This window comes from Gopherus flavomarginatus, chromosome 7, assembly GCF_025201925.1.
Source record: "Gopherus flavomarginatus isolate rGopFla2 chromosome 7, rGopFla2.mat.asm, whole genome shotgun sequence".
Taxonomy (NCBI): Eukaryota; Metazoa; Chordata; order Testudines; family Testudinidae; genus Gopherus; species Gopherus flavomarginatus.
Window position 1 is genome coordinate 39,028,670 of NC_066623.1, and position 26,839 is coordinate 39,055,508.

Consider the following 26,839-nt stretch of genomic DNA (forward strand, 5'->3'; position numbering starts at 1 on the left):
TAAATCTACCTCCCTTTCCCAAGGGCAGGCTTGTTTAGCAGCTGCCTCCAGGACATATTTTAAGACGCTATTTCCAGTCCACATACACAGCTCTTTATCCGCAGCCTGGCCATTCATCACGCACTGAGTGCCGGCACCAGCAGGTCATGCAATTTTACACGATACCATAGGCGGTACTGTTTGGATACAAGGGTTTATGTCCCGTGGCAGTTGGAGTAAAGGGGTTCATAGGGTTCACAGTGGAAAGGAGAAGTCTTGGGGAGTCTGTCTCCTGCCCCCTTACTCCTCCCCTCTTAGTTAATGCAGCCCAACAGGTTCCTGGCAACATGAGCATTAGGGGCCCCCCCACTTTATGGTTCCACACCACAGCACTGTGTCTATGCAGAGAGAGGAGTGTCCATCCATGGCAACACTGGCCTCTTACATTAATATCAATTTGAGGAAAGAGAGAGGACAGGGTCTCACCCAAAGTCATCCCATGAGCCAGTAACAGAGCAAGATCAGAGCCCACGTCTCCTTGCTCTCAGGCAAGTGCCCCTACCCCATGCCTCTTTACAGTCCATATTGGTAGAGAGAGAGACAGCTTCTCCTCTGCCCAGTGCCAGGTGACTACTTGCCTTCCATAAAAAGCCAAAGGGAAGCCGATCCCAGTGTCCTCTCCCCCTAGGGAAAGTAGGCAATTCCCACTTCCCTGGCTTGGCTCTGCTGGCTGAGTGATGCATGTTCGCCGATAATCAGCACAGTGCCCTTTGCTCACAGGCCCAGTGACCCAGTGTTATGCCGACAAAACTACATAGGATCTTTTCAGGGGGCAGGACAAAGATGCCACATTTATTATAACACAATTTGATTTATGACCAATAACTAATACCTATACACACACACACAATATTCTGCAGCTGCTGCATAGTTACCAGTCCTGAATGTAGCTTGAGTTCATGGCTTGATTTTGCAGCTTGGGTTCGTAGCTTGTGGTGGCTAACTGGCCAGGAAAGCCGGGCACAAGGAAGGGCTGGGTCTCTGTTGGGCATGCACGGATGCCCTTCCATGTTGGCAGCAGAATGTTACCCTTCAAGGTCTTCCATCTCACTCATTCTTTTTGTAGGCTTTAGTTTGAATCCAGAGTCTATAGGTCTTGCTGTGTCATGCTGCCTCTGGGTTTGATGATTGATCACCTGTTGGTTGCAGACGTGACTTTCAGTCTCAGACCTGGCTTTGATCTTCCTTCTATTGTACCTTTTGTTCTTTTCTTTTTAGGGTGGACTCTTCTTACTTTAAAAGCAATGAAGAGTCCTGTGGCACCTTATAGACTAACAGACGTATTGGAGCATGAGCTTTTGTGGGTGAATACCCACTTCGTCAGATGCACTTCTTACTTTGTTAGGGCTGTTGTCTGCATCTTCAGCCATTGGTGTTTAAACTCTGTTTCATCAGGACAGGCTGATGCTGGAGGTTGATTCTATCATCCATACATACCTCATTCACACATCTAATCTAAACTAATAAGATTACACCAGGGTTTGCAGCAGCAAACTTTTACAAAATGGAGTAAGCGTTTTAAAATGGGGTTTTGTCAAGGTGTCTTTCCTCACTTTGAACTTTAGAGTGCAAAAGTGGGGACCTACATGAACACTTCTAAGCTTAATTACTAGCTTAGATCTGGTACGCTGCCACCAGCCAGAATTTAGTGTCTGGCACACTTTCTGTTCCCCTAAAACCTTCCCTGGGGAACACAGATCCAAACCCCTTGGATCTTAAAACAAGGAGAAATTAACCATCCCCCCTCCTTTCCCCCCAGACTTTCCCCTCCCTGGGTTGCCTTGAGAGGCTTCACACAGATCCAAACTCCTTGGATCTTAAAACAAGGAGGAATTAACCATCCTCCCTCCTTTCCCCCCCCCCCAATCCCTGGTGAGTTCAGACCCAATCCCCTTGGATCTTAAAACAAGGAAAATCAATCAATTAATCAGATTCTTAAAAAGAAAGTTTTTAATTAAAGAAAGAAAAGGTAAAAATTATCTCTGTAAAATCAGGATGGAAAATGCTTTACAGGGTACTTAGATTTATATAGCCCAGAGGAAACCCCCTCTAGCCTCAGGTTCAGAGTTACAGCAGACAGAGGTAAAGATCCTTCCAGCAAAAGAAACATTTACAAGCTGAGAAAACAAAAATAAGACTAATCTGCCTTGCCTGGCTATTACTTACAATTTTGAAACATAAAAGACTGATTCAGAAAGATTTGGAGAGCCTAGGTGTAAGTCTGGTCCCTCTTAGTCCCAAGAGCGAACCAATGAACAAAAAAAAAAAAAAAAGGCACAAACAAAAGACTTCCCTCCACCAAGATTTAAAGTATCTTGTCCCCCTATTGGTCCTCTGGTCAGGTGTCAGCCAGGTTTACTGAGCGTTTTAACCCTTTACAGGTAAAAGAGACATTAACCCTTAACCATCTGTTTATGACAGGTTTGAATTACAATATGGCAAACAGTGAACAGAAGTTACAATATAGACAAGTGTAGTGGATGGCAAGCAGTGAACAGAAATTACTATGTAGGCAAGTGTAATGAATGGTGAACAAAAGTTACCATGCTGAAACAGTGCAAGTCTCAGTGATTTAAACAGGAATTTGATTGACAGTGAGAATTACAAGAGCAAATGGCTAAACAGCTATGGCTCTTAACAAGCATCTTAATTGTCAATTAGCCAGTTATTGGGGTAACTGGTTTTATGAATGAATGTTGTTTCATTCATAAAACGTTACTTATGTAGTTATATTAATAAAGTGAACGTTTAAAAACAATTTAATTCATCAGTTCTACACCAGCAGCAGGTGACTTATGCTCTCCTGCCATGCAGGGGCAGCCGCAGGAGACTCCTGACACCACTGTCAGCAGCCTCCAGTGACTCTTGCAAGCTGCCAGCAGCCTCCAGTGACTCTTGCAAACGGCAAAGTGGAGCAGCACTAATACATGGCTGAATGTGTCAAGGAAGGGCAATGCTGGGCCCCTCTTCCGTCAGAGGCTGGCTAAGCCACACGGGGAAGCTCCATTCAGAGTTCATGGCTTGGAGGGCCACTGGGCACTGGGGAGGGGAGAAGGATCTAATGCTCCATTTACCAGAAGAAATGTCTTCTCTCCAGAAGCCGAGCCAGACAGGGCAATGTACCATTTGGAAATCATGTGGGACTGTCCTGTGCATGTCAGTAGGAAAGTTAACTGGATGATCTTCATACCAACTGGTGTGAGGTATGAACAAATGGAGACACACATGTCTTCTCCCTTGAGAGGGTATTCCCAACTGAAATGGTACCCTCTTTGGAGGATGATTTCAGGCTGGTCTCATCTTACACCAGGAGGTTAAAATGGGCGGCTGCTGTCTGTCAGCCTCTTTCAGAGCTTTGTGTCCAGCTAGCAGGACAAATATGACAGCATCAGCCATTCTGCAAAGCATGAAGGGAAATGTGTACAAAGAGGAGGATCAGGGTCAGGGAGGGCAGCATGTCCAAGGAGCAGGAGCAAGTAAATTGGGGTCAGGAGGAGTTTGGTCAAGGGGCAGGAGCAAGATGTGAGGGGTTCAGGATGTGCATAATGAAGATGTTTGCATGAAGAGAGTCAGAGGTCAGTTGTCAACATGCTGAAGTGGTGTGGAGGGCCAGTGGAAGTCAGAGATCATTAGTGACATCTGAAGGGGTTGGTTTGGTGGGGTCAGACGTGAGTACCAGCTTGAAGGAAGAGTCAGAATGAGAATTCAGGATTCAAATACAATATGTTGAAAGAAAATATAAAAGGAGCTAGGGGTCAGAGACTGGAGGGGGTGCTGGCACAGCGATAGGATGAGAACGAGGGGTTGAAGGCTGGAGGGTGGCACCATGATGGAGATAGGATGGTGTGGTGGTGTATGCACACCCCGTCCCCCTCTGGGGGGTGATTGTGAGTATGCTGACACCTCAATTAGTCTATCCAACTGTCCTGGGCCTCAACAGACAATGGCCAGAGTCAAAGCAGTGGCCCTTTGGTTCTGGGCTGCATTGTTACCCGCACAAAATTCTCTGTTACTCACACACACTAGGGAGCACCGTCCTTTACCCAGTTCATAGAGCTCAAGGTGTAATCCTCTTAATTTAGACACCCCCCATTACCCAATTCCTAGGGCTCGGGGCATACTCTTTGTGGGTCTGCAGGACCTTTTACCAGTGAAAGAGCCTTACACAGTAATATCTTTATCATCATTCTCTATTTATTAACAATAACCAAGCAGAATACATGTGCTAAGCATATAATGCTATACTCACCAATCCTGATCAGGCAGGTAGACTTTCCCTGATGACCAGGCAAGGTCAGTCTCATCTGGATTCTGTTTGCTGCACGTCACGGTCGGTCAGAGGATTCTTAACAGCTTTGATCTTAGGCTGTGTATTAGAGGTGAGTTCATCTTCTTCCAGGTCTTTCCTTCTTATTATTCTTCTGTTCCTTCTGCTGGTCTCATTCCTGGATCCCAGTTTATATAGTGAAACTTGAGTCCTGCTTAGCTATACCTTAACCAAACATTTTACTAAAATTTTACTAACCAATCCTAACATATAATAAAATTCACTAACCTAATCATACCCTACCACCTTAATTAATTTACACCTAGCAAAATTAATTATGTAACAGACAGAAACAATCAAAGAACCAGACAGAGCATATAGACAAACAATAGAGAAGTGGGGACCATAAAGATAAAACAATAAAGAAATGAGGATTTCACAACCACAACTATTAATAAGTGAGTTCTTGCTTGACAGGATACATCAAACTAACTTTTCTTTAACCATCTTAAGCTCTGGTTTCTTTATCTGGTGATGGTGGGTGCTATTAGGACAGGACCACCTTCTTAACAGCCTTATATTATGTTGTTTTAATGTAATTTAGATGGAATGTGAGGATGTGACTTCCTGCTTCTTAGCTAATGGTTGCTGCTCTCCTAAGATGGCTGCAGACAAAGGCTTTTGGCCTTATAATATGGCTACAGAAAAAGGCCTTATCCTTACAGCATAGCCTAATGGCCCGAGACAATGTGGCGGCCCATGAGCATAGGGCGATGTGGCCTAGTGGCCGGAGTCAATGTATTGACTCTTGAGTGCAGGGTAATGGTGCCTAGCCGCCACAGTCAATATAGCGACCCTTGAGTGCAAGGTGGAGTGGCCTAGTGGCCCTTGAGTGCAGGGATGCACAACCTAATGGCCAAATCTGGGGGCTGCCATCAAAGGGTGTGGCAGCCAGGGTTGGGGAGCCAGGCCCACCCAACAACACCAGGTCCCGACCCAGGGCCATAACAATGGCGGAATAGCCCACCACTGGGTCTATGAGGAATTCAACCGCAACACACTGACCTTATATGGGTGGGAGATACCACTAAGATATCCATCTCCCTGGGTCACTTCCTACCGGGCTTCCTGAAGCTACAGTCTATGTGATGTCAGGCTCTCTGGGCTCCTTGGCACAGGTAACTCTCTGGGACTCTGACTCCAGCTGGTCAGCTGTAGGCAACAGGTCTCCAGTCTGGGTCTCTAGATCTCCAGCTCCCGCAGACAAGGGCTGTAACAGCTTCTGGGCTGGAGTCTCCACCACAGGTCCTTCCTCCTTGGCGGTCAGCACAGACTGAGTTGGGCTGCTCTCCTTTATACTAGCACAGCAGTTGGAACATGCCCTGCAGGGTTTGAGGGGCAGGACTTCCTCTGTCAATTGTGTGGGATTAACCCTTTCCTGCCTAGTTCGGGGTATGCATACCCTATCACAGATGGAAATGACAGGTCCAAGGCTGGAAAGTGGCACTGGCACAGCAATAATATAGGAACAAGAGGTCAGAGGCTGTAGTGCAGCACCAGCATAGAGACAGAATGGGAACGAGGGGTCCAATGTCTGAGGGTGGCATTGGCATGGCGATAGGACGGGAACAAGATGTCTGAAGCTGGAGGGCAGTGCTGGCACACTGAAGGGCTGGGTGAGATTGTAGGAGGCAGCCATCACCACTTGTGACCAGACTCTTTTGCCCTTGTAGGTTTCATGTGACCCACATTGAGAAGAAGCCCGTTTTCCCAGAGCAGCAGGATGTGTCGCTTCCTGATGGCAGCAAGGAAGCTGGAGACAAAGACCCGGCAGCCCACAGCAATGAACAAGTCCATCAGGAAGGTCTGCAAAATGGAACCATCCAGATAGAGGGTTGTCCAAATGGAACAGGCCAAGGGGAGGATTCTCCCAATGCACCAGTCAAGGCAAATGCTCCCACCAATGGGCCAGTGGGGAAGAGGTTTGGTAAGACAGGCTCGCTGCAGGACTTTGATCTCCAAGACCTTGCCCCAAGGAATGGACATGACCAAAGCAAGGGGGAGGGGCTTCAGGGCCCAGGAATGCAGAGTGCTGGAGCCCCTGCAGACTTGCAGGAGGAGGTGAAATGGGCTGAGCCATGCAATGCCCTGCAGGAGGAGGCTGTGCCAGGGGCAGCTAATGAAACAGCAGAAGTTAAAGGGAGCCAAGGTGTGCAAGAAGGAATTCGAGCTGCCATGGTGGGAAACAAGGATGCCAACAGGAAAGAATCCAGAGTGGAAGACATAGGGCAACAGGTAAGGGTCCCTCCACTCCTTCCTCATACCCAGTGCAGGGTATTCAAAGTCCGCCTGGGGCTTCCTGAGCAGTCACTGCAGGGAGTTGTGACTGAGGGGTGTAAAACTACAAGAGGATAAGAAAGTTCAGGCAGATATCAAAGCCTGCACAGCGTATCCAAAGCCTGGAAGTGTTTGGTGCTGCTGAGCAGACCAGGTACCATGAGTTCCCGGATCCACTGAGTTAGTGCAATGTGAAGTCAGCACAGTGGGCACAGTGCAGGACAAGCAGACAAAGTGTTATGCTGTGAATCATTGTTCAGGTTTCCTTTAGAGTTGGGTTCTGGAGACAGGGAGCAGATCTGCCCACTCCCGCTTAACTGCGCATTGGAAGGGCTCTCTGAGAGCAGCTCCCTCAGCACCAGGCCTGCAAAGGCCCCACAGACTTCTGCCCATTAGTGTGGTGGACCTCAGCTTCTTGAGGTAGAAATTGCCCAGACATTGGTAATGTGAAACTGTCTCCTTCCCTGAGCACAGGCCCTGATGGGAGAAAATGGCCCTTTTCTGGGAGGGGCAGGGGAAAGGCCAAATATGTTCTCAGGGAGGGCTGGGCTCCCTGCATGGGGCGGCTGTTTCTAGCTTTGCCTGTTATTTTGGGGTATCCTCCTCATTTATTAGGGTTACTCTTCTGTGGGGGGAGGGTCTGTACCATCAATGTACTGCTTGTGTCACTTGTGTTCTCATAAGGAGCTCTACTTCCCCCTGCTGCAAGTCCCCTCCCAATGGAACTAGCCTGCAGGACCTAGGCTCCCCAGGGCTGGGTTCTTCCAGCCCCAGAATCTCTCTCTTTCTCTATCTCTGAGAGGACCGGGCTAGTCAGCACTCACAAGCTGACTCCTTATATGTCCCTGGACTCAGCAGGCTGGGTTGAGCAGCACTTCCAAGCTGCCACCCTCATATGTCCCAGCTTCAGCACGTCCCTATCCCCACTTTCACCTTACAATTGTTCTGGTAGTAACCCACATGATTAGCAAACCCCACAGGACTTTTGGGCGCTGCAAGGATCTTTTAGCTTAGGTACAATGAGCATTGCTGCAGAGCAAATGAGGAATCAAAAACACCCACAAGGGGAGGAAGGAGAGAAAGAGAGAGAGAAGCAACCAGCTTAATCATGAAAGTTATGTATTGCCAGTTAATAACCATAGGGGAGCCAAACAAACAAAACAGTTAGATTTAATATTATAACTTAAACTTGATTATTAAAGTCAGGTTTAGAAGGCTATACGGGCTTGGCTACACTAGAAACTTCAAAGCGCTGCCGTGGGAGCTCCCCCGCGGCAGCGCTTTGAAGTGCGAGTGTGGTCGCAGTGCCAGCGAGCCCCCAGGACCTCTCCCAGCGCTGCAGGTACTCCACCTCCCCATGGGGATTAGCTTGCAGCACTGGAAGCCGCGCTCCCAGCGCTGGGGCACTGTTTACACTGGCGCTTTACAGCGCTGTGTCTTGCAGCGCTCAGGGGTTTTTTTTTTTTCACACCCCTGAGCGAGAAAGTTGCAGCGCTGTAAAGCGCCAGTGTAGCCAAGGCCTGAGAGAGAGGAGCGAGAGCTGGGTTCTCACCACTCCATGAAGCTTGAAATCAATTGGGGGTCCCAGGTGGTGGGGCAGTTGCAGGTCTGGAGTGCCGGAGACGGGCAGAGCCCCCAGCATGATCGGTCAGGAGAAGATGAAGTCCCAATGGAACTGATACAGGTTTTGGATTCAGGCATCAGAACACTTACTTGAGCATGGGTAGGGGTTTTTGTAAAGAAGTATAAATGGTTCAAGAGAGAACACTAGATTTGTTTATGTGTGAACAAGGGAGAATACCGAAGTTGTTTTGTTCAGGCTAGACATGGGAGCTGATCGTTCCTGGTTTTGGGCAGTGTTCATTGGAGGGAGCTCACAATGCAGTTAGGGAGCTTCACTATTTTGGATACCAATTAAGGATTTATTACTAGAATTGGTCTGATAACTACTGAGCTGGGTGTGTGCAGGCATGGGTTCATTAACATCTGGAGCAGAGATCCCCCATGATGCAGTGCTTCCCAGCTTTTCTGGCAGGGCCACCTGGGGGGGGGCAAGTGGGGCAATTTGCCCCAGGCCCCGGGCCCCACAGGGGTTTTTTTGGGGCCCCTGGAGCAGGGTCTTTCACTCGCTCCGGGGGCCCCAGAAAACTCTCACGGGCCCCGGGAGCTTCTTCTGCTCCAGATCTTCGGCGGCAATTTGGCGGCTGGGGGTCCTTCCGCTCCAAGACCCACCGCCAAAGTGCCTGGTCTTCGGCGGCAATTCAGCGGTGGGAGCCCCGCTCCGCCAAAGACCCCAGGCCCTCTGAATCCTCTGGGCGGCCCTGTTTTTTGGTCCCAGAGTTCCGTGCTGTTCTTGCCTTGGAATCTCTATTCTCCATTCTGTATGCTAATAGAGATACCTCCTTCTCCCATCTTCGATGCAAATGAGGCTAGGGCAGTGATGAGCTGCCAAAATATTAACAACAGATTCCCTCCTCTTCACCCCACAAGGGGGTCGTGGCCGCCTCCTGGTGGTCGTGGCCGCTTCCCGGGGGTCGTGGCCCATCAAACCCCCCATGTTCCTTGATGCCTCCCCCCCCAGAACCCCTGCCCCATCCACCCCCCCTTCCCTGTCCCCTGACTGCCTCCTGCCATCCCATCCAACCCCTCCTCTCATTCTTGATGTCCCCCCAGGACCTCTGCCCCATGCAACCACCCCTTCTCTCTGTTCCCGACTACCCTGGAACCCCAGCCCCTGACTGTCCCCCACTGCCCCTTCCAAACCTTGCTCCTTCCTGACTGCCCCCTCCTGAGACCCTTGCCCGCATTAAATCCCCCTGTTCCCTACCCTCTGACCGCGCCCCCACAACCCTCCAAACTCCCCTGCCCTCTTCCAACACCCCCTCCTTGCCCCCTTACTGCGCTGCCTGGAGTCGCTGGGCCGGGACCGAGGCTGAGTCCAGGTCCAGGGGCACTCGGCTGGGACCAGGTCCAGCTCCGGCCCAAAGCCACTCGGCCGGGTCCGGGACTGAGACTGGGACCGGCACCGCGGGGCCTGAGCTGGGCCGGGCCGGTGCTGCGGGGCTAGAGCTGGGGGCGCTTGGCTGGGGCTGGAACAGGCTGGGACTGGAGACGCTTGGCCGGGACTGGGATGGTGCTGCTCAGCCGAGACCAGAAGCCGGGCCGGAGGGAGCCATGGAGCCGGAGCTGGGGCCAGGACCCAGCTAGGGCTGGGGGTGCTTGGCCGGGGGAGCCACTCGGCTGGGATCAGGAGCCAGGGCAGAGGGAGCCGCTCGGCTGGGCTGGGCTGGGCTGGCTGCACCTCCGCCTTCCCTAACACCTCCCCCACCCTCCAGCTTCTCTGCGGGCCTGCTGCTTGTTTCAGGCTTCCCCCGAACATCTGGGGGGGGGGAGGAAAAGGGGGTGGTGGAGCATTCAGGGGAGGAGGGGGAAGTGAGCTGGGGCCGGAGTGGAGTGGATAGCTGATGAAGCTTTTGTTAAATAAAGCTCTTATAGAACCAGTTGTCCCGGAACAACCGGTTCTAAAAGGGCTTCTAAATTTAGCAAACGGTTCCTGCGAACCGGCTCCAGCTCACCACTGGGCTAGGGGAGTTTCCTTAATCCTGTCACGTTTATCCCAGGGATGTAAGTGTGTCTCTCACTGTCTTTTCATTGCTCTTTGTAAGTCTTTCTTCTGATGCAGATTTGGTTCAAGCAGAGGTTGGGGGGGGGGAGGGTGTTTTTCGTGAGTCAGATGGGCTAGGTACTGTGCCCTGGTTCCCCAAGAACACAGAGTGCTAGGTAACAAGTCCCCCCGTTGATGAGGTGCTTGTGATGAGTGAGTATCCCCGTCACATCCTTACTCTGTGGTACCGGGTTTGACCTTCAATCCATTGCAGCCAACGCATCAGTTGCTGGATCCAGCATACCAGTCGAGCCAGACCAATTGCTAGTATAATTTGGAAAGCGATGATCACTACAATGGGCTGAAGCATCATATTCAAAAGACCGGTTGTACTGGGGCTCCACTCAAGCAAAGTCTCCCACCAAGAGTGATGGCCTGTGTTTTTAACTGTTGCTGCTAGATCTCCTGGTTGTGATATTGAATCTTGAGTTTGCCATTCTCCCACCAAAGTTCTGCAGCTCAGTTTATAAGGAGGGATGAGTTAATAGTCCCTTAATGGCAGTGAGACCCATTCCCAGTTAAGTGAGGGAAAACCTCCTTGTAGAACTCAGGATAGGCTTTTAAATGTTGTATAGTCCATATAGGCACTGTAAACTTATTATTACAACTAACAATAATGGTTACATTACAGAAACAGCGATTAACATAGGGCACTGTGAGTTGAATCCAATGTCCATTAATCAATACAATATTACATCTCGTACTTACACACGCACATGCTTTACCAACATAGATTAAAAACAGACTCCTTCTCCTGGATAACATTGAAGGAATGGTGAGACTTCCCAGGTTGTGGGAAGAAGCATTCATCATGTTCCTCAAATGCTTGATCTTCAGAAATCTAGCCCAAACCTTCTTTTCTCCTACACCCCTTTACATTTACTGTGTTCCACACATTATCTTTCTGCCAGGCCCAAGTGTTAGGATCTCTGGAGTACATTACTGAGTTATCATTAATCTGTAATCCCAGTGGGACTACTGGGTGGATTACTCTAATTTCTTTGCCTGCCACAGTTATCAAGAATAACCGCAAGCTTTGCTGGTGGTGATTGTACGAAGCGTTAACTAGTCTCCACCAGGGCCAGAGGACTAATTCTTCCTCTGTTACAATGAGCCAAATCAAGCTGATTGCCTCCATGGGAATTTGTCCTGCTATGGCTTGCTGAATCATTCCCATGATTACATTCTGAGTGAGAGCCTGAGCTTGCTCACATGCTGGAGGTCAATGGGACATTATTCTGGAGGGACTGTACACCAGACATCATTAACCCTACATTTTTTCTAGGAGTCTTTCCCACCCAGGAAATACCTTACTTATTAACTGCTGTTCCTCACTTAACTGTTTCAAAGATGCTGTTAATGGGGTTCCCATCTATCAAGGTTGATTCCCCACTCTGGCACTTCTAGGGCAGAAGGTGGGGGCCTTCAAGGATTCTAATATTTAATACTGACCACTCCAGGCTTATATTAAACTCCCAAGGTTACAGCTTTTCTCTGACCTTGGATAGGTAGATGCTGCCACCACCCAAGTGCAGAACCCCTTTGAGAGCCCAGGAAGGCGCACTTGCGAATTCCTTCCAGTGGGGTACCCTCAAGCCCTTTCACCAGGTAGAGCTGAGAAAGAAAAACACCAGCTAATTAAAACAATGTGCACAAACCTCTTAGGACACAAAAATTCAATTCTGTTCTTTTAAAAAAAGGTAAATTCTATTAAAAATGTAAAGGAAGAAAATACTTTTGGGAATTTAGGTTATTGCTAGTTTTAAAGAGAGCAACTACAAGGATTAAGCATCAAGAATAGTTTCTTGAGGTCCAGCTTTAAGCTTATAAGCAAAACTAAAGCACTTGGGGCTAGCACAGAGGAGTCCAAAAGCCACAAAGAAATAAAAAGGATAAACCTAATCGTGTCTTCCTAGACATTTCCTGATCCCATATCTAGGATTTCAACTGAGTTGTTTCTAGGCATGATACCAATGATTTTTCATACCTGGCCTCAAGCTTCTTACAGCATAGTTGCTCCCTGTCTGCTCTCCCTGAGAGCAACCACAAACAGACAAAGGGGAAGTTTTCTCCCATTTTAAAAAGTTCTAGCCTTTCCATTGGCTCTTTTGGTCAGGTGCCCACTCCCTTTCTTTTACTTATGCATAGCAGGGGGACTTTTTAACCCTTTACAGGTAAAGCAAGTAGAGAACAGCTTCTAAGGGATTTTGTAGCTAACTGGCTGGCTGGGTGTCCATAAGAGGGAGCTACCCCCCCTCCCCCTTTCATTTATCACACCATCTTTTCTATATTTTCAGTAGCATATGACAGTTTATTAGCCAGAACTTCTATGTTTGCGATGTCAGCTAAAGAGCTTCCTGTTCCTACAGGTGCAATCCAATTGCTTTTTACATGGTCAGCCCCTTGCCACATTCTTATCCGTTCATCCCAACCCTTATGGCTAGGTCCAATCAAGGGAGCGCATACAGGTGCTATCTGAGAGATATTCATGCCTTCTAAGTGGATTTGAACCTCCTTCAGAGAAGTCTGAGGTTGAAGAACCAAATGTTCTTGTTGATCCAGTTTCAACAGATGGGGTACTGAAATTGGGGCTCTTAAATGTCAGAGGGGAGGGAGGTCTATGATCAGAGGGTCAACATTTAAAATGGTTTTTTGCTGTTGGCCCAATTCCATCCATTCTGTACAATCTGGGCTCATGAAAGCCCTCCAAAATGACAATGTGCCCATAGAATTTAAACCAAATTGTTGGCACGAGCTTGTCACAATGTGTGCCCTTTACTGGAACTACCCAGTCTGGGGTACCTTGCTGAATCAAGTCATGTCCAGCTAAAGTCCAGTTCGCAAGGAACCATGTGATCTTCTTGCCTGCTGGCATGATCAGAGACAGCTGCAGTTCATCTCCGGGTAACAGAGGTATCTGGGTTCCGACAACAATGATGACACGTAGGGGCATGGTTGCTCTCCAAACAGCGGAGGAAACCAGGACTATCCTGCACCTTCCGCCACCTCTGAGGTGGTTACTGGTTGCATCTGATAGTGTATGTCCCTTTTGAGACCACAATGGCTTACAGAAGAATGGGACAGACTTTGGTGTGGTCTTAGTTAGCAAAACTTGAGTGACTCCCCGGTGGCACTCTGTGTGCAATTGGCAATGCTTTCCCAGGGGCAACCCAAGGAGTTGCCAACAGCGTAGAACTGGTAGTGATGCTGCAGGGCAGGGGGTTGCTTCCATTCCCATAGAATCTATGCATGTGGCACAGCAATTTTACTTCCTGGGCTCCAGCTGGCAAGCACCTCCAGAGGCTCAGAGGGATCACAAGTACAGCATAGAGCCTGGACAGCATCAGACTCCAGACATTTGTGAACAGCAGAGTTCTGGTGCAACGATGGGATGTCATGGCTTGTGTTTGGGTTCTGTGACGGGGCAGAGAAGAGAGAACAAATTCCCACTCTCCCTGTATATACTGGGAGAGTCTAGGACCAATATTGCAGGGTGAACATGAAGCAGTGACCTATGTGAGGGTGGCCATAATAAGTCAAGGACTTCTCTGGCCTTTTCCTGCCTCAACATTGGAGTAGGCACTGACAAACCCACCTGAGGCATATATTCCAATGGCCTCAAGAAGGGTGGCTGGCAGAATGGAGAAGACAATTATACTATTCCTTGTGGGTCAGGTGATTTACCTTTCCACTCTGTGAGCCATGAGGAATGAAACCATTTCCACCAGGGTTTCCCATTTTTTCCATTCAGGATTTCTACTTGATCAACCCTGGGGCTGGCCCGATTCAGAGTAAAGCAGGGGTCATCCCAGGTGTGTATGTCAAAGAGTGCTCCTTCGCTGAAAACTTTCTGTACATTACTAGTTGGCCTAATTGTTACCCGCACAAAATTCTTTGTTCCTTACGCTTGAGAGGCACGCACCTTTACCCAGTTCCTAGGGCTCAAGGCAAAAGGCACCCAACTTTATCCCTCTGTTGTCTCCGAACTCTACTCCTTTGTGGTCTCGAGGCAAACACCCTTTCCCTGTAGACTCAGGGCTTAATCCTTTGCATGTTTACGGGGTCTCCCACCAGCGGAAGAGCCCCACACAGCAATATCCCACTCAATTTCCACTTATCGATCACCAAAACAGAATGCACACGCTATACACACAACGCTTACCACTTTTAACAAGAGAAATGAACCCTTCCTGAGCTGCCCCCCTACTCTGCAGCTAATCCCACCCGCAGAGGCCCCCCCACCACAGCAGCTAACCCCGCCCAGGGATCCCACCCCGGCTCACCTCCGCTCCACCTACTCCACTGAGCATGCCAGTGTCACTCTAATTCTCCTCCCCTCCCAGGCTTGCGGCGCTGATTGGAGGAGAATTAGAGTGGGGGCTGTGTGCTCAGCAGAGTGGAGGTGATCTGGTGCGGCGAGTGGTTCCTCTGTGCACCCCCCCCACCCATTACTGTGGGTGGCCCTTCCCGCGCCCCCCTGCCCCAGCTCACCTCCACTCCACCTCCTCACCTGAGTGGGCTTTTAGGCACCTTCAACCACTAGGCGCCCTAGGCGGCCACCTAGTTCACCTAGTGGTTGCACTGGCCTTGGGTATACTCATTTATTACAGTTACTCTTTGGGGGAGGAGGGTGTTTCTGTACTTCTATCAATGTACTGCTTGTGTCACTTGTGTTCTCATACGGAGCCCTGCTGCAAGTTCCTCCAATGGAGCTAGCCTGCAGGACTTAGGTTCCCCAGGGCTGGGTTCTTCCAGCCCCAGAATCAGACTAACACACACACACACTAACAGAGCGTGTCTGAGAGGACCAGGTTTATCAGCACTCCCAAGCTGTCACCCTCATAGGCCCTTGGACTCAGTAGGCTGGGTCGAACAGCACCTCTAAGCTGTCACCCTGATATGCCATTGGTACCGCACTGGAACAGAGCACACCTGAGCAGGCTGGGTCGAGCAGCACTTCCAAGCTGCCACCCTCATATGTCCCAGGTTCACACATCTCTGTCCCCACTTTCACCTTACAATGGTTCTGGTAGTAACCCACTTGATTAGTAAACCCCACAGGATTTTTGGGCGCTGCAGGGATCTTTTAGCTTAGGTACAAGGAGCGTTGCTGCAGAGCAAATGAGGAAACCAAAACGCACTCTCGGGGTGGGGGGGAGAAAGAGAGAGAGAGAGAAGCAACTAGCTTAATCATCAGACTGCTTGCTAGATTTTAAAAAGAAACCACTTATAAGGGAGGGGAGTGTCTTTCTTGAGTCAGGCAGGCTGGGTACTGCTCATTGATTCCCCAAGAACACAGAGCTGCTAGGTAACACAGCTGTGACAGGCTGTCCTGGGGCCATGCGCAGCCCACACCTCTGATGACAAATAGAGCATTTAATATTCACTAAAACTTTCTCCCAATGAGATCCCAGAAGCCTCCTCCCCAGTGACAAACCGGCCCACCAAGGAAATGCCCCCATTGCTGGTGACAACCTTCGGCCTCTGGGGACCCTGTGTGATCATCTGTTAGTATTTCCGTGTGCTGATGCCATGGTCCTATCCAGGCAAACACCCATCACTGATGCCCACAGGCCCCACCGGGCAGGCAGGCTAGGAGAGGGCAGAGGAGATTGTGATAGCTGTTCCTCTGTTCCTGAGCACTGCCTGCATAGGTCTGCTCTCTAGTGACAACTCGCTCCCCCCCTGCCCCAAGCCTTCTGGAGGGCAGTCTGCACTGAGGCTGCACAACCCACCTCCTATGGCATCACCAAGCATTGTGGGGTCAGAGCCCCCAGCCTCATGCACAGCTACTGTAGGCTGTGAGCAGGAGCTCAGCAGTGTGCACTGCTGCCCTGTTGGGCCCTTTCAGGACAGAGCCGGCATTTTAATTGTAGAGTGGGATTTTCAGCAGGGCTCCCCACTAGCCTAACTCTTCCCTGAGTCCAGTGGAAGCCACATTAGGCAAACACTTTGGGAATCCTCCCATGTGGCTGGAGGAGTTAGCGTTAGGGGCAGGCATTTTACACACTTTTGGGACCTATTGGGCCATTGTTTTTTCTTTGTGTTTTCAGGCCTTTCCTTTCTAATTGAGGCCAAGTCCTCTGGCCTCAAGCCGTGTCCTTTCTGTGATGGTGCCAGAGCCATGACAGAGGTGCACGATCAATGTCTTCTCTGCCTAGAGGAGGGGCACGTTCCCAGCTGAGCTCTTTGTGCCATGCTTTTACCTAATGCACATACAGAGCTCAAGAGAGTCGCCCTGAGCTCCAGCTGCTGGGATGGTGCCACTCTTCCTAGCTCCAACTGTCCAGGGGAGTCACCACCCACACTCTGGCTCATTGAATCAGGAACAGGCAGCCAGATGGGTTCTCTGCCTGGGTTAAATGCAATAGCCAGCACTCAGTGATGTCATCCCAGACACTAAGCATCAGGTCTGAAAGTCAATCTGAAGAGCCTGCAAGGACACTCGGGCCTTTTTGTCATGTTCCCAGAATCTAGCAACAAGAGTAGGAAGAGGCTGACTCCACCACAAGCACTCACTGACTTGAATGAAGAGTCTATGTGCCAGGCACCAGTTTTGGGAAGGCTCAGATGTTTCATCCTCCGAGCTGAGGAAGAAGGAGAAGCCTAGCCATGAGTCACACACCTTGTCTTGACATCATGACTGCATAGCACTATACCAGCTTTGCTGCCCAGAATGATGAGGGCCTGCCTCTGGAGCCACAGACCCGAGGGTCTCTGCTGCATTGGGCCAGAGCTTTCTGGTGATGGCTGCCCTGGGCTCAATTGCCTTGGTGAGAAGCCTTTTAGCACTGCATGCATCAACCTCTCTTCTCTGGTGCTCAGTATTTTGGTTAGGGATCCTCAGCAGTGGGACAGTCAGTCTAGGTTATCAGTTATTTTGGCACCATCTGCTACTTTGATTGAGATCCTGGTCACAGATCTGGTTCCCTCGGTACCAGTCCTGCCTGAGCCATGGTTTCTGTAGGCTCTGTTATTGACTTTTACTGCTGTGAGCTGGGAACCTTTCCCTGCTTCCTTTGTTTGTATTTCCCCATACCGCATCCTGAAGGGGTCAGTCCTGTGGCTGTTGATGACCTCACTGCCTTCTGGGATGGTGCCCAAGTTGCACTCTAGGAGCACTTGTCCTTATGGCCTACCTATGTGCTTCAGCTTGAATATCCCCCTGGTTTGTGGGTTCTTCTGGGGATGAATCCACCTTGCCCTTAGGGGACGCTAGCACTTGGTCCTTTTGGATTATGTGGGCTCAGTCCCCCGAGACCTAGGAAGCCAGCCGCTGCTCTGCAAGAAGGGCTAGGGAGTCCCACGTCATCTCCTTTTACAAGATGCCTTCTATCAGTATTCCCAACATTTGTCTTCTCCTTGGCCTTCATTGTCTTGGGACGACTGGGAAGCAAAGAGACCCCCAGTGCCCTGCTCCAGAGGGCTCATGGCTGCCTTCTGATCTTCAGGTGTTTACGGGACAAGATGTTCTGGTAAGGGCCCTTTCCTTGGGGAAGCATTTCCCCCGCTGGTCCATGCTGGCCTCACTCTGTTGATCTTCAGGGCATGCTGCTGGACTCCTCTCATTAGCTGTCAAGGGTGCTGCTCAGGTGGTGGCAGGTAGCTCTTTTTCATTAGTACTATGCCGTTTCTTTAGCCATTATACTTCACTGCTGTCTCCCTGTGTATAATGATTGTGAACATAAGAATGGCCCCACTGGGTCAGATCAAAGGTCCATCTAGCCCAGTATCCTGTCTTCCGACAGTGAACAGTACCAGGTGCCCCAGAGGGAATGAGCAGAACAGGATATGATCAAGTGATCCATCCCCTGTTGCTCATTCCCAGCTTTTGGAAAACAGAGGCTTGGGACTCCATTCCTGCCCATCCTGACTATTATGGTCTTGGCCTTCACAACATCCTCTGGCAAGGAGTTCCACAGGTTGACTGTGCATTGTGTGAAGAAATAATTCCTTTTATTTGTTTTAAACTAGCTGCCTATTAATTTCATTTGGTGACCCCTAATTCTTGTGTTATGAGAAGTAGTAAACAACACTTCCTTATCTACTTTCTCTACACCAGTCATGATTTTATAGACCTCAATCATATCTCCCCGTAGCCATCTCTTTTGCAAGCTGAAAAGTCCCAGTCTTATTAATCTCTCCTCATACAGAAGCCATTCCATACCCCAACATTTTTGTTGCCATTTTCTGAACCTTTTCCATTTCCAATATAACTTTTTTGAGATGGGATGACCACATCTGCACACAGTATTCAAGATGTGGGCATACCATAGACTTATAGAGGCAACATGATATTTTCTGTCCTATTACCTATCTCTTTCTTAATTATTCTCAGCATTCTGTTTGCTTTTTTGACTGCCACTGCACATTGAGCGGATGTTTTCAGAGAACTATCCACAACGACTCCAAGATATCTTTGAGTGGTAACAGCTAATTTAGATTTTATAGGTATAGCTGGGATTATGCTTTCCAATGTGCATTACTTTGCGTTTATCAACATTAAATTTAATCTGCCATTTTGTTGCCCCATCACCCAGTTTTGAGAGTTTCTTTTATAGCTCTACACAGTCTGCATGGGTCTTAATTATCTTTAATAATTTTGTTTCATCTGCAAATTTTGCCACCTCACTGTTTACCCCTTTTTCTGGATCATTTATGAATATATTGAATAGGAGTGGTCCTAGAACAGACACCTGGGGGGACCACTATTTACCTCTCTCCATTCAGAAAACTGACCATTTATACCTACCCTTTGTTTCCTATCTTTTAACCAGTTACCGATCTATGAGAGAACCTTCCCGCTTATCCCGAGGCAGCTTACTTTGCATAAAAGCCTTTGGTGAGGGACCTTGTCAAAGGCTTTCTGAAAATCTATAATCTATTAAATCAGTTGTCAGGAGCACCTGGAGGGTGAAACAGGCTGCTCTTGTGGTCTGATAAATCTAAACAAACACGTAAACCATCAGCCATCCCATCAGATTACATCATCAACTTCCAAGAGCTCTCACACCCTGGTTGACGCCCTGGAGCTGGGGTCATCGCACTCTCTTGTAGACTTTCTTCAGACATAGCAGCCTGGCAGCCTCCATGCCCCCTACAGCTAAGGTTGCCGATTGCTGTTATTGGGTCTTAACTACTTCCAGACCCATTCAGTCTCTAGTCCTCTAGGTGTATCTGCAGCTCAGGAGAGGTCAAGATAATCCAGCCATCCCTAGATGACCTCAAGAGATAGAGAAACAGTGTGGGAAAATCTCCTAGGAGGACATATTTGGCAACATTTTGCAAATGCAGACTTTAAACTAGCTAAAATAGGGCTTCAGGGCTCTAATATTAGACCAACTGCCTGAACAGGCTGTGAATGTGGTTAAAGCTGTGATCTCTGAAGATCAAGGGAGAGCATGCTTGCAAAAGTGCCCTGTCAATCCATCTCTGCCATCTGCTGTGCTGGCGACAATACTTCAGGATTAGACTAGATCACCAAAGTAAAGTCACAGTCCAGTGCCTCTGGACACACATGACCAAACTTCACCTAATAACCTGGAACTGAGAACAGTCTATCGAGGCTGCCAGTCATCCCTGCCTTGCCCAAAAGGCATCTGTTTCTAGCAGCTAGAGAAAAATATAATACTGCTTTGTGCTATAGCGGCCAGCAGGGTAAAGCCTATCTGTGACCTCTGGCTCAGAGGGCTGCCATGTTTTGGTGCTGGTGTGTTAATCACATTGCACCCACAGCTCTCCTTCCTCCAGAGACAGAACAGCCTTGACAGGAAGCTGCCCATCACAAGGAGGAGTCAGTAACCAGCGCTGTTCCTGAGGCAGAGAGCCAGCCACAGAATACCATACCAAATACCAGGCCATTTCTGCTCCAAGAGCCCAGGGTCTGCAACGCATTCACTGCTTCAGGACTGGAGCCTGTTGTTTCTCTAGGACTTTCCTCTAATTCCTTTCATTCCCAGGGTCCTGGCAACGGCTGGGCAGGACAGAGCCAAAGTGCTGCTCTTTGCCCTGCTTTATAGTCCCCACTACCTAATCTGCTGGATTTCCTGTCCCAGAGGTGAAGCTGGACTCTGCACCCAGTCCCAAATCCCTGAGTCTGAGCCTGGCTGCTGGCCGGTTGAGCAGCCTGGGCTGAGGTTGCCTACCCAAAGTCTTTGCTCTATGAGGTGGGAGAGGTTTTCCATCAGATCCTCTATTCCCTTCATTCAGCACTATCTGCTTCACCTCCAAGTAATCTGGCCTCTTGCTCAAGGTAGGATTTCAGCCTTCTGCCATGTCCTCTCAATTACAGAGATAATGTTCTGATTTCATGCGTTTCCTCCTGCTCCAGAACCATCTCGATCCCAGGACATAGATGTGACCCTCCCCCACAAAGCCATTGTCTGGAAATTCAAAGCTGTTGTTGCTCTTGTTATTCTTATTAATATTTGCTGGGGCCCCGTTGTGCTGGGTCCTGCACAAATGCATAGGAGAACAGCAGCACTTTTCCAAAGAGCTTCCAATCTAGGTGGACAAACTGCAATGAGTGATAGCTACAGACAGAGGCAGGAGAACAGGGCCAGGAGTACATGGGTACATACAACATTGTATGATTGTTTATGTGCAGGTCATTTTATTTTCAGTTTGTTTTTAACTCTTTTTTTGCAGTAAATTCCTCCCCCAACTCTCCAGCCACCAATCAATCCTGAAGGGAACTCTTGCCCTGGCAATATTGTAGGGGGTTTGGCCTGGATCGATCAGAGACTGAGAGGCCGCTTCCCCGCTGCTCATTACAAGGAGCTCTGCCCATCCAGCTCCCCTGCAGACATTGCAGCTCCAGCAGTGGCCAGTCTCTCACTCTCTCTCAAGGTTCAGGCTGTGGCTCTCGGAGTGTGACCTGGGGCTCCTGCCCCATGTGGATCCAGTGCAGGGGATGCACCTGGGCCATGTGCCCTGGGGACGTCACCGCTTGCTCTAGGCTTTCTAAGAGGAGGCAGGAGAGCTCACTCATGCCCCCTTCTCCTCCACTGTCATGGTAGAGCCATTCTAGCCTCCTCTTCCTCTTTCTGCAGCTCTCACTCGAGTCTGCATCCTCTGGGTGCCCGGGCACATGCACACACCCGCCTCCTCCTCTCTGTGCTGCATGTACCTGGGATCTGGAAATCACAGGCAGGATTCAGCATGATGATCTTCCCAGGCTGGCTAGTCTTGGTCCCTCCACGGGAAAACCTGGTTCCTTCTTTAATGCTGCCTGCATGTCCCCACCCGCTGTCTACATCTGCCTGGGATCGCTCTTTACTGCACTTTGGTTTCCAGGAGAGCCCTCTCAGTGCTGTGGTCTTCTCACACATCTAGTCAGTGGCCACAGCCCAGCTCCGCGAAGGTATTTAGGATCATAGCTTCCACTGATTCCAATAGGAGTCTGGTGCTTATATATATCTCTAAGGAGCTGGGCCCAGCCAATCCTGGCCAGATTTGGCCTCTACTCCTCTCCCTTGGTAGGCTCTAAGGAACCTGAATCTTACCTCCTGGATGCACACAAAGGACATAGACAGCCTCACTCTCCCACAACTCTGCTTCCAACTGCAGTCTCAGAATCAGAGTTTCTCTCACCTTACCCTCTATGTGCACTCTTCAGACATCACCCTCCTTCCCCTACTGTCCCCTAGGAGCCCAACAACTTATTACCCTATCTCTGGTGCTTTTCTTATGCAGACTGGAAGTAGCAGAAAACCCATCTCATTCCCGGCCCCACCTGTCACATGCAGGTGGGGATCTATGGGCTCTCACCTCCTGTAGAACTACCTTGTGCCCTGTAGGCACAGCCCCATTTTAGTGTGGGAGGATAATAGGACGTGCCCTGTTGCAGGGGTGTGCTGGGAGAAATGCTGGCTGACTTGGCAGCTCCACCTCTCTTTAGCAAATGCAGCATGTATCACCCCGAGCTAGCAGTGCTGCTAGCATGGCTGTGCTCCTGAGACACATTGCAGCTGACCTCTGAGCAGGGCTGAATGAAGGGAGGGCTCCTCAGCCTCACACCTGCATGCAGAGACAGGCCCCCTCTGGCCTCTACATTGCTCACTGCCCTGGGCTGTGAGATCTTCCTCAGAGAGGGAGAAAGAACCCACATAACCACAGACAATGTGATATTGTTCTTGCTAGTCAGTCAGCACTGTCTGCAACATCCTGGTGTCCCCACTGGCTGGTGATGGGCAGGACCAAAGGTCAACTAATGACCTAACCCCAGCCTTGAATATTTTTGGGAATTTCATGTTTGGTTTTCTAGTTTTTGCCTTTTTCTGGTCAGCCTTGTCCACCATCTTACTGACTCAACAAGGGTCTAAGAATTTCCTGATTTTATTTTTAAGGGAGTTGATTTAGATTCTAAACATTTCCCAGAGTTGTGTGTGGTTCTTTCTGACACTGTTTTAATGCAGTAACTGTCCTGGAAAACGCATAGTGAAGAATACAGACAACTCGTAGAGAATTTCCCTGTGTATCAAACCCTGGAAGGCATTGAACCAGAATTAGTGGGGGCTACTTGTCGCCTCCCAGGAGATCTGGGACATGGCAGCAACAGGGCTCCATTTCACTTGTTAGGAGACTTAAGGAGCAGAAGCACTGGTGATGTCACTCCCTGAGGAGACACCGTGGGAGGAGACAGTGGCTCTTTTTCGCTCCCGGGGTGGCAGCAACAAGACTCTGCTTCCTTCCTCATGTGCTGCAAGCATAGGGTCTATTAATCCCTCTCAGAGCAATTGGTTTGTGAGGAATTGTCCTACCTGCTAGATTTCCATGGGGAAATGTTTCTCTGAAAAGGGTTTCTATACCCAAAGTTTTGTAGTAATGCCTAGAACAGCATCCACAAACAGTCTTCCATAGACAGCTCTCCACACACAAGAACACTGGCTAGACATTTGCTGTGCAAGGATTTCTGAGCTGGAAAGGCTCAGGAGTGAGGGACTTGAGGCTTGAGCTTTCCTTCCATGCCCTGAAATACTGGGGAGGACTCCTGTGATGAACTGGGAATGTTCTTAATGTTTTCTCCGAATACTGTGTTGGTGCCTCAGTGTCCCCTATGCAGATCTTAAGTATCTAGGTGGTGGGATAAGGTGTATGGTTGCTGCAGAGCAAAGGGCCAGTGTACATAAATGCCTGACACTCTGTCTCCTAGCAGCTGACAGCCTGGGCTCCTCCTCTGCAAAGGTGCCAACTGAAGGTGTTGGAGACAAAGATCAGATGACCTCCTGGCCCAGGAAAGAGACAAAGGCCAGAAAGGAGGGGCTGGAGAATTTCAGTCTGGAGCTGGCTGGGGACGAGGAGTGAAGTGCAGACGTGGGTGTTTGGCTCACTGCCCCCCAGATGGACCTAACTAAAGGGGGTCCTGTTGTCTGTAGTTACAAACTCTGTTTTAGACCAGGTTCCTGTCAGCAAATAAACCTCTGTTTTACTGGCTGGCTGAGAGTCACGTCTGACTGCAAAGCGGGGGGGGGCAGGACCCAGTGGCTTCCCCAGGACCCCTCCTGGGCGGACTCGCTGTGGGAAGTGCAGAGAGGGGCAGAGGATGCTGAATGCTCCAAAGAGAGACCCAGGAGGTGAAGCCGTGTGAGCTTTTTGCCCTGGAGACAGTCTGCTCCGAGGGAGAGGAGGCTCCCCAGAGTCCTGATTGGCTTGGTGGGGAGCAGTTCCAGAGCATTGCCAGGGGACTCCGTGACAACTCCAAGCAGGTGTAGTAACTTAGGGCCAGATCCCCAAAGGTATTTTGGCTTCTAGCTTCCTTTGCTGTCCAGGGCCGGCTTTAGGCCGATTCGCCCAATTCCCAGGACTTGGGCCCCGCGCCTTTGACGCCTTTTTAATTTTTTTTTTTTTTACTTACCCCGGCTGCGGTCTGCTTCGGGGTCTTCCATGGCCCCGCTCCCCTGACCAAAGCGTCGGCGGGAGTGCGGCTGCGCCACAGCCCCGCTTTCCCAGCTGGAGCTCTGGCCGGAGCGTGGCAAGCCCTACCCTGCAGCCCCGTTCTCCCGGCTGGAGCTCTGGGCCTTTTAAATAGCTCCCAGAGCCCTGGGGCAGCGGGGGGCTTGGGGGCTATTTAAAAGGCCAGGGCTCCAGCTGCCTCTGCTGCACCCCCTACCAGCCCCGCCCCCCCTGCCTGCAGCCAACTCTGCACCCTGTGCCCACAGCCAGCCCCTGCCAAACCCCCTGTCCTGTCTTCAGTCAACCTCTGCCACACCCCCGCGTGGCCCTGCCCAAAGCCAGCCCCACATACATCCCTGCCCGCACCAGCCCTGTACACCCTGCCCTGCCCGCACCCAGCCCTGCACCTGCTGCCCTGTCTCCAGCCAACCCCTGCTGCACCCCCCTGCCTGAAGCCAGCCAGTCCCGAACTCCTCTGTCTCCAGCCCTGCCAACCCCTGCTGCACCCCCCTGCGGCCCTGCCTGATGCCAGCCCGCCCCACACCCCCTGTCTCCAACCAGCCCCACACCCCTTTCCCTGCCTGCAGCCAGACCCTACCTCCAGTCAGCCCCTGCCGTGCCTTCAACCAGCCCAATGTCCACTGCTGCCCTGCAGTTCCCAGGGCAGTAACCCTGCACACCTGATTCAATAAGGGGGGCAGGGAGCAGCTGGGACCCACACATGTGCATATCCTCAGGGAGTGGCGAGGACCCACACATGTGAAATGGCGGTCATTAATAACCAGTCAACAGCATATATGATGCAATGTACATAATATATAATTGTATTATTTATATAGTTATGGAAAGTAAATAATACATGGAAGAAATGAAAGGCTTTTTTTTTTTTTTTTACTTTTTTTTTTCAAGTCATCCCTGCCAGGGCCCCGCTGAAAATGTTCGAATTGGGCCCCGCACTTCCTAAAGCCGGCCCTGTCACTGTCAGTGGAAGTTAGGAGCCTAAATGTCTTTGGGAAATCTGGAATTTTAAAAGGAGGCCTAACGTGCTGACCCCCATCAGCCTTAGCTCACCCGCTGTCCCACAGTCATGTGAGAACCCTGCCCTCTTAGGGGAATGCTGGGTGCAGGAGCTCCAGCAGGAGGTGCCCAGGGAGGTGGGAAGAGAGGCACAGTGCTGCTGTGCAGATGGCCTGGAGCTCCCACAGACCTCAAGGAACAGCAAAGGAAAATCCGTGGGTGCAAACATGCAACATTCCCTACAGAGAGGGGAATATGGCCCTATACAAATTAGGCACTGGATGAAACTATTCAGCTTGACCTCTGTGCTAGACCCCCCGGGGCGTGTGAGATGAATTTGCCAATGTTAGCCCAAACCAGTTTTCAAATAGAGGGCGCCCATATCTGAATGGCTGTTCAATGCCTGGTGAGAGTTTTCAATCACATGGCTCCCACCCTTTTGTCACATTCCCCTTGTGCTTTGCTGTGGATAAGCGCCCACAACCTCAGGCTCCAGGGACACTGGGAAGGAGCCAGAGCTTGAGTCAAGCCTAGACGCTCTCTCCAAACAGACGGTTAAGGCGCTGCTGTGACTCCCCAGTCCCTTACCTACCTCACCAGGGTGCTGGGAGGATTAATTAGATGCTGTTTGGTAAACACTGAGATTTTCTGATGGAAGGTTAAAGCTCTATTGTTTATTTGTTATCCCAGGCCTGTGCCCCCAGCTTTTCCAGTGCTCCTCATCGCAACAGATACCCCTTGCAACTAGGGCAGTGCTCATGTTAATTCATGGGCCCAAAGAGTGAGAGGTGTTAATTTGACCCAGTCACTGTCCAACACTAACCAGGGTTACACAGGGGTCGGGGTCTGCTACCCAGAGACCCCAGCCTGCATCTTACCCTGGCAACACTCCTTTAAACAGCCTGTTATTGAAGATTCAGCAGAGGAGGAGAAAACAGTTCAAGTGTTTGAAATGTGAAGTATTAAGTCAGGCTGTCAGTGTAACCACATCCTCGTGTCCCTTCCCCTTTAGCTGGAGAGTCTTTAGAAGGAAAAGCCCCTTGCTGGAGTCTCTTAGGTGGTATCAGAGATGGTAATAACTGGCCTTTCAGAGAAAAGAGAAGTTAGCTAGAGCTTTTGTTAAATCCTGATCCTGCTTTCTAGAAAACAAAACAAGCTGAACACACACCAAAGAGGAGATACGAGAACGCCAAGGGCAGAAAATGCAGCTTCTGGCTCTGGTGTTGACTCCCCCCATGTGACAGCCTTTTAAAAGTGATAAGTGTCCTTTTTCTTGTCCCCCGAAAAGGACATGGAAATGGGCTGGACAGTGTTTTCCCCAGGAATTGAAACTGGGGGAGGCGCTCGAATTTACAGAGGGTGGGCTCAGGACCGATAAGGGCTGAGAGCGTGAGGGTGAAGGTGGGCTGTATGGCACCATAGTAAAAACTGAAAGATGCTTCATGACCATTTAATTAGATTTAATTCATGGTTTTTAAAAATCACACAAATTAAAGTTGGCTACTCAAGCCTTCTATGAAACACTACATCTACATCTTTCTTGGTTTCTTGTTATAATGTTGCAACTCTGTTAATGAGCTTCTTGAATGCAATGCATCATCTTTGGTGGCTTCTCGTGTGTC

General features: G+C 49.9%; 1 protein-coding gene across 4 annotated transcripts in view; it reads left to right on the forward strand.

Annotated features, from left to right (window-relative positions):
• The window catches only part of RELL2 (RELT like 2), a 53,061-nt gene that overhangs the window by 14,558 nt on the left and 11,664 nt on the right, over positions 1-26,839 (forward strand). For all 4 annotated transcript variants that reach the window (XM_050963322.1, XM_050963321.1, XM_050963324.1 and 1 more), the window contains exon 6: positions 6,040-6,601. In XM_050963322.1, coding sequence (XP_050819279.1) covers positions 6,040-6,601 — 562 coding nt within the window. The remainder of the gene's footprint in view (positions 1-6,039; positions 6,602-26,839) is intronic.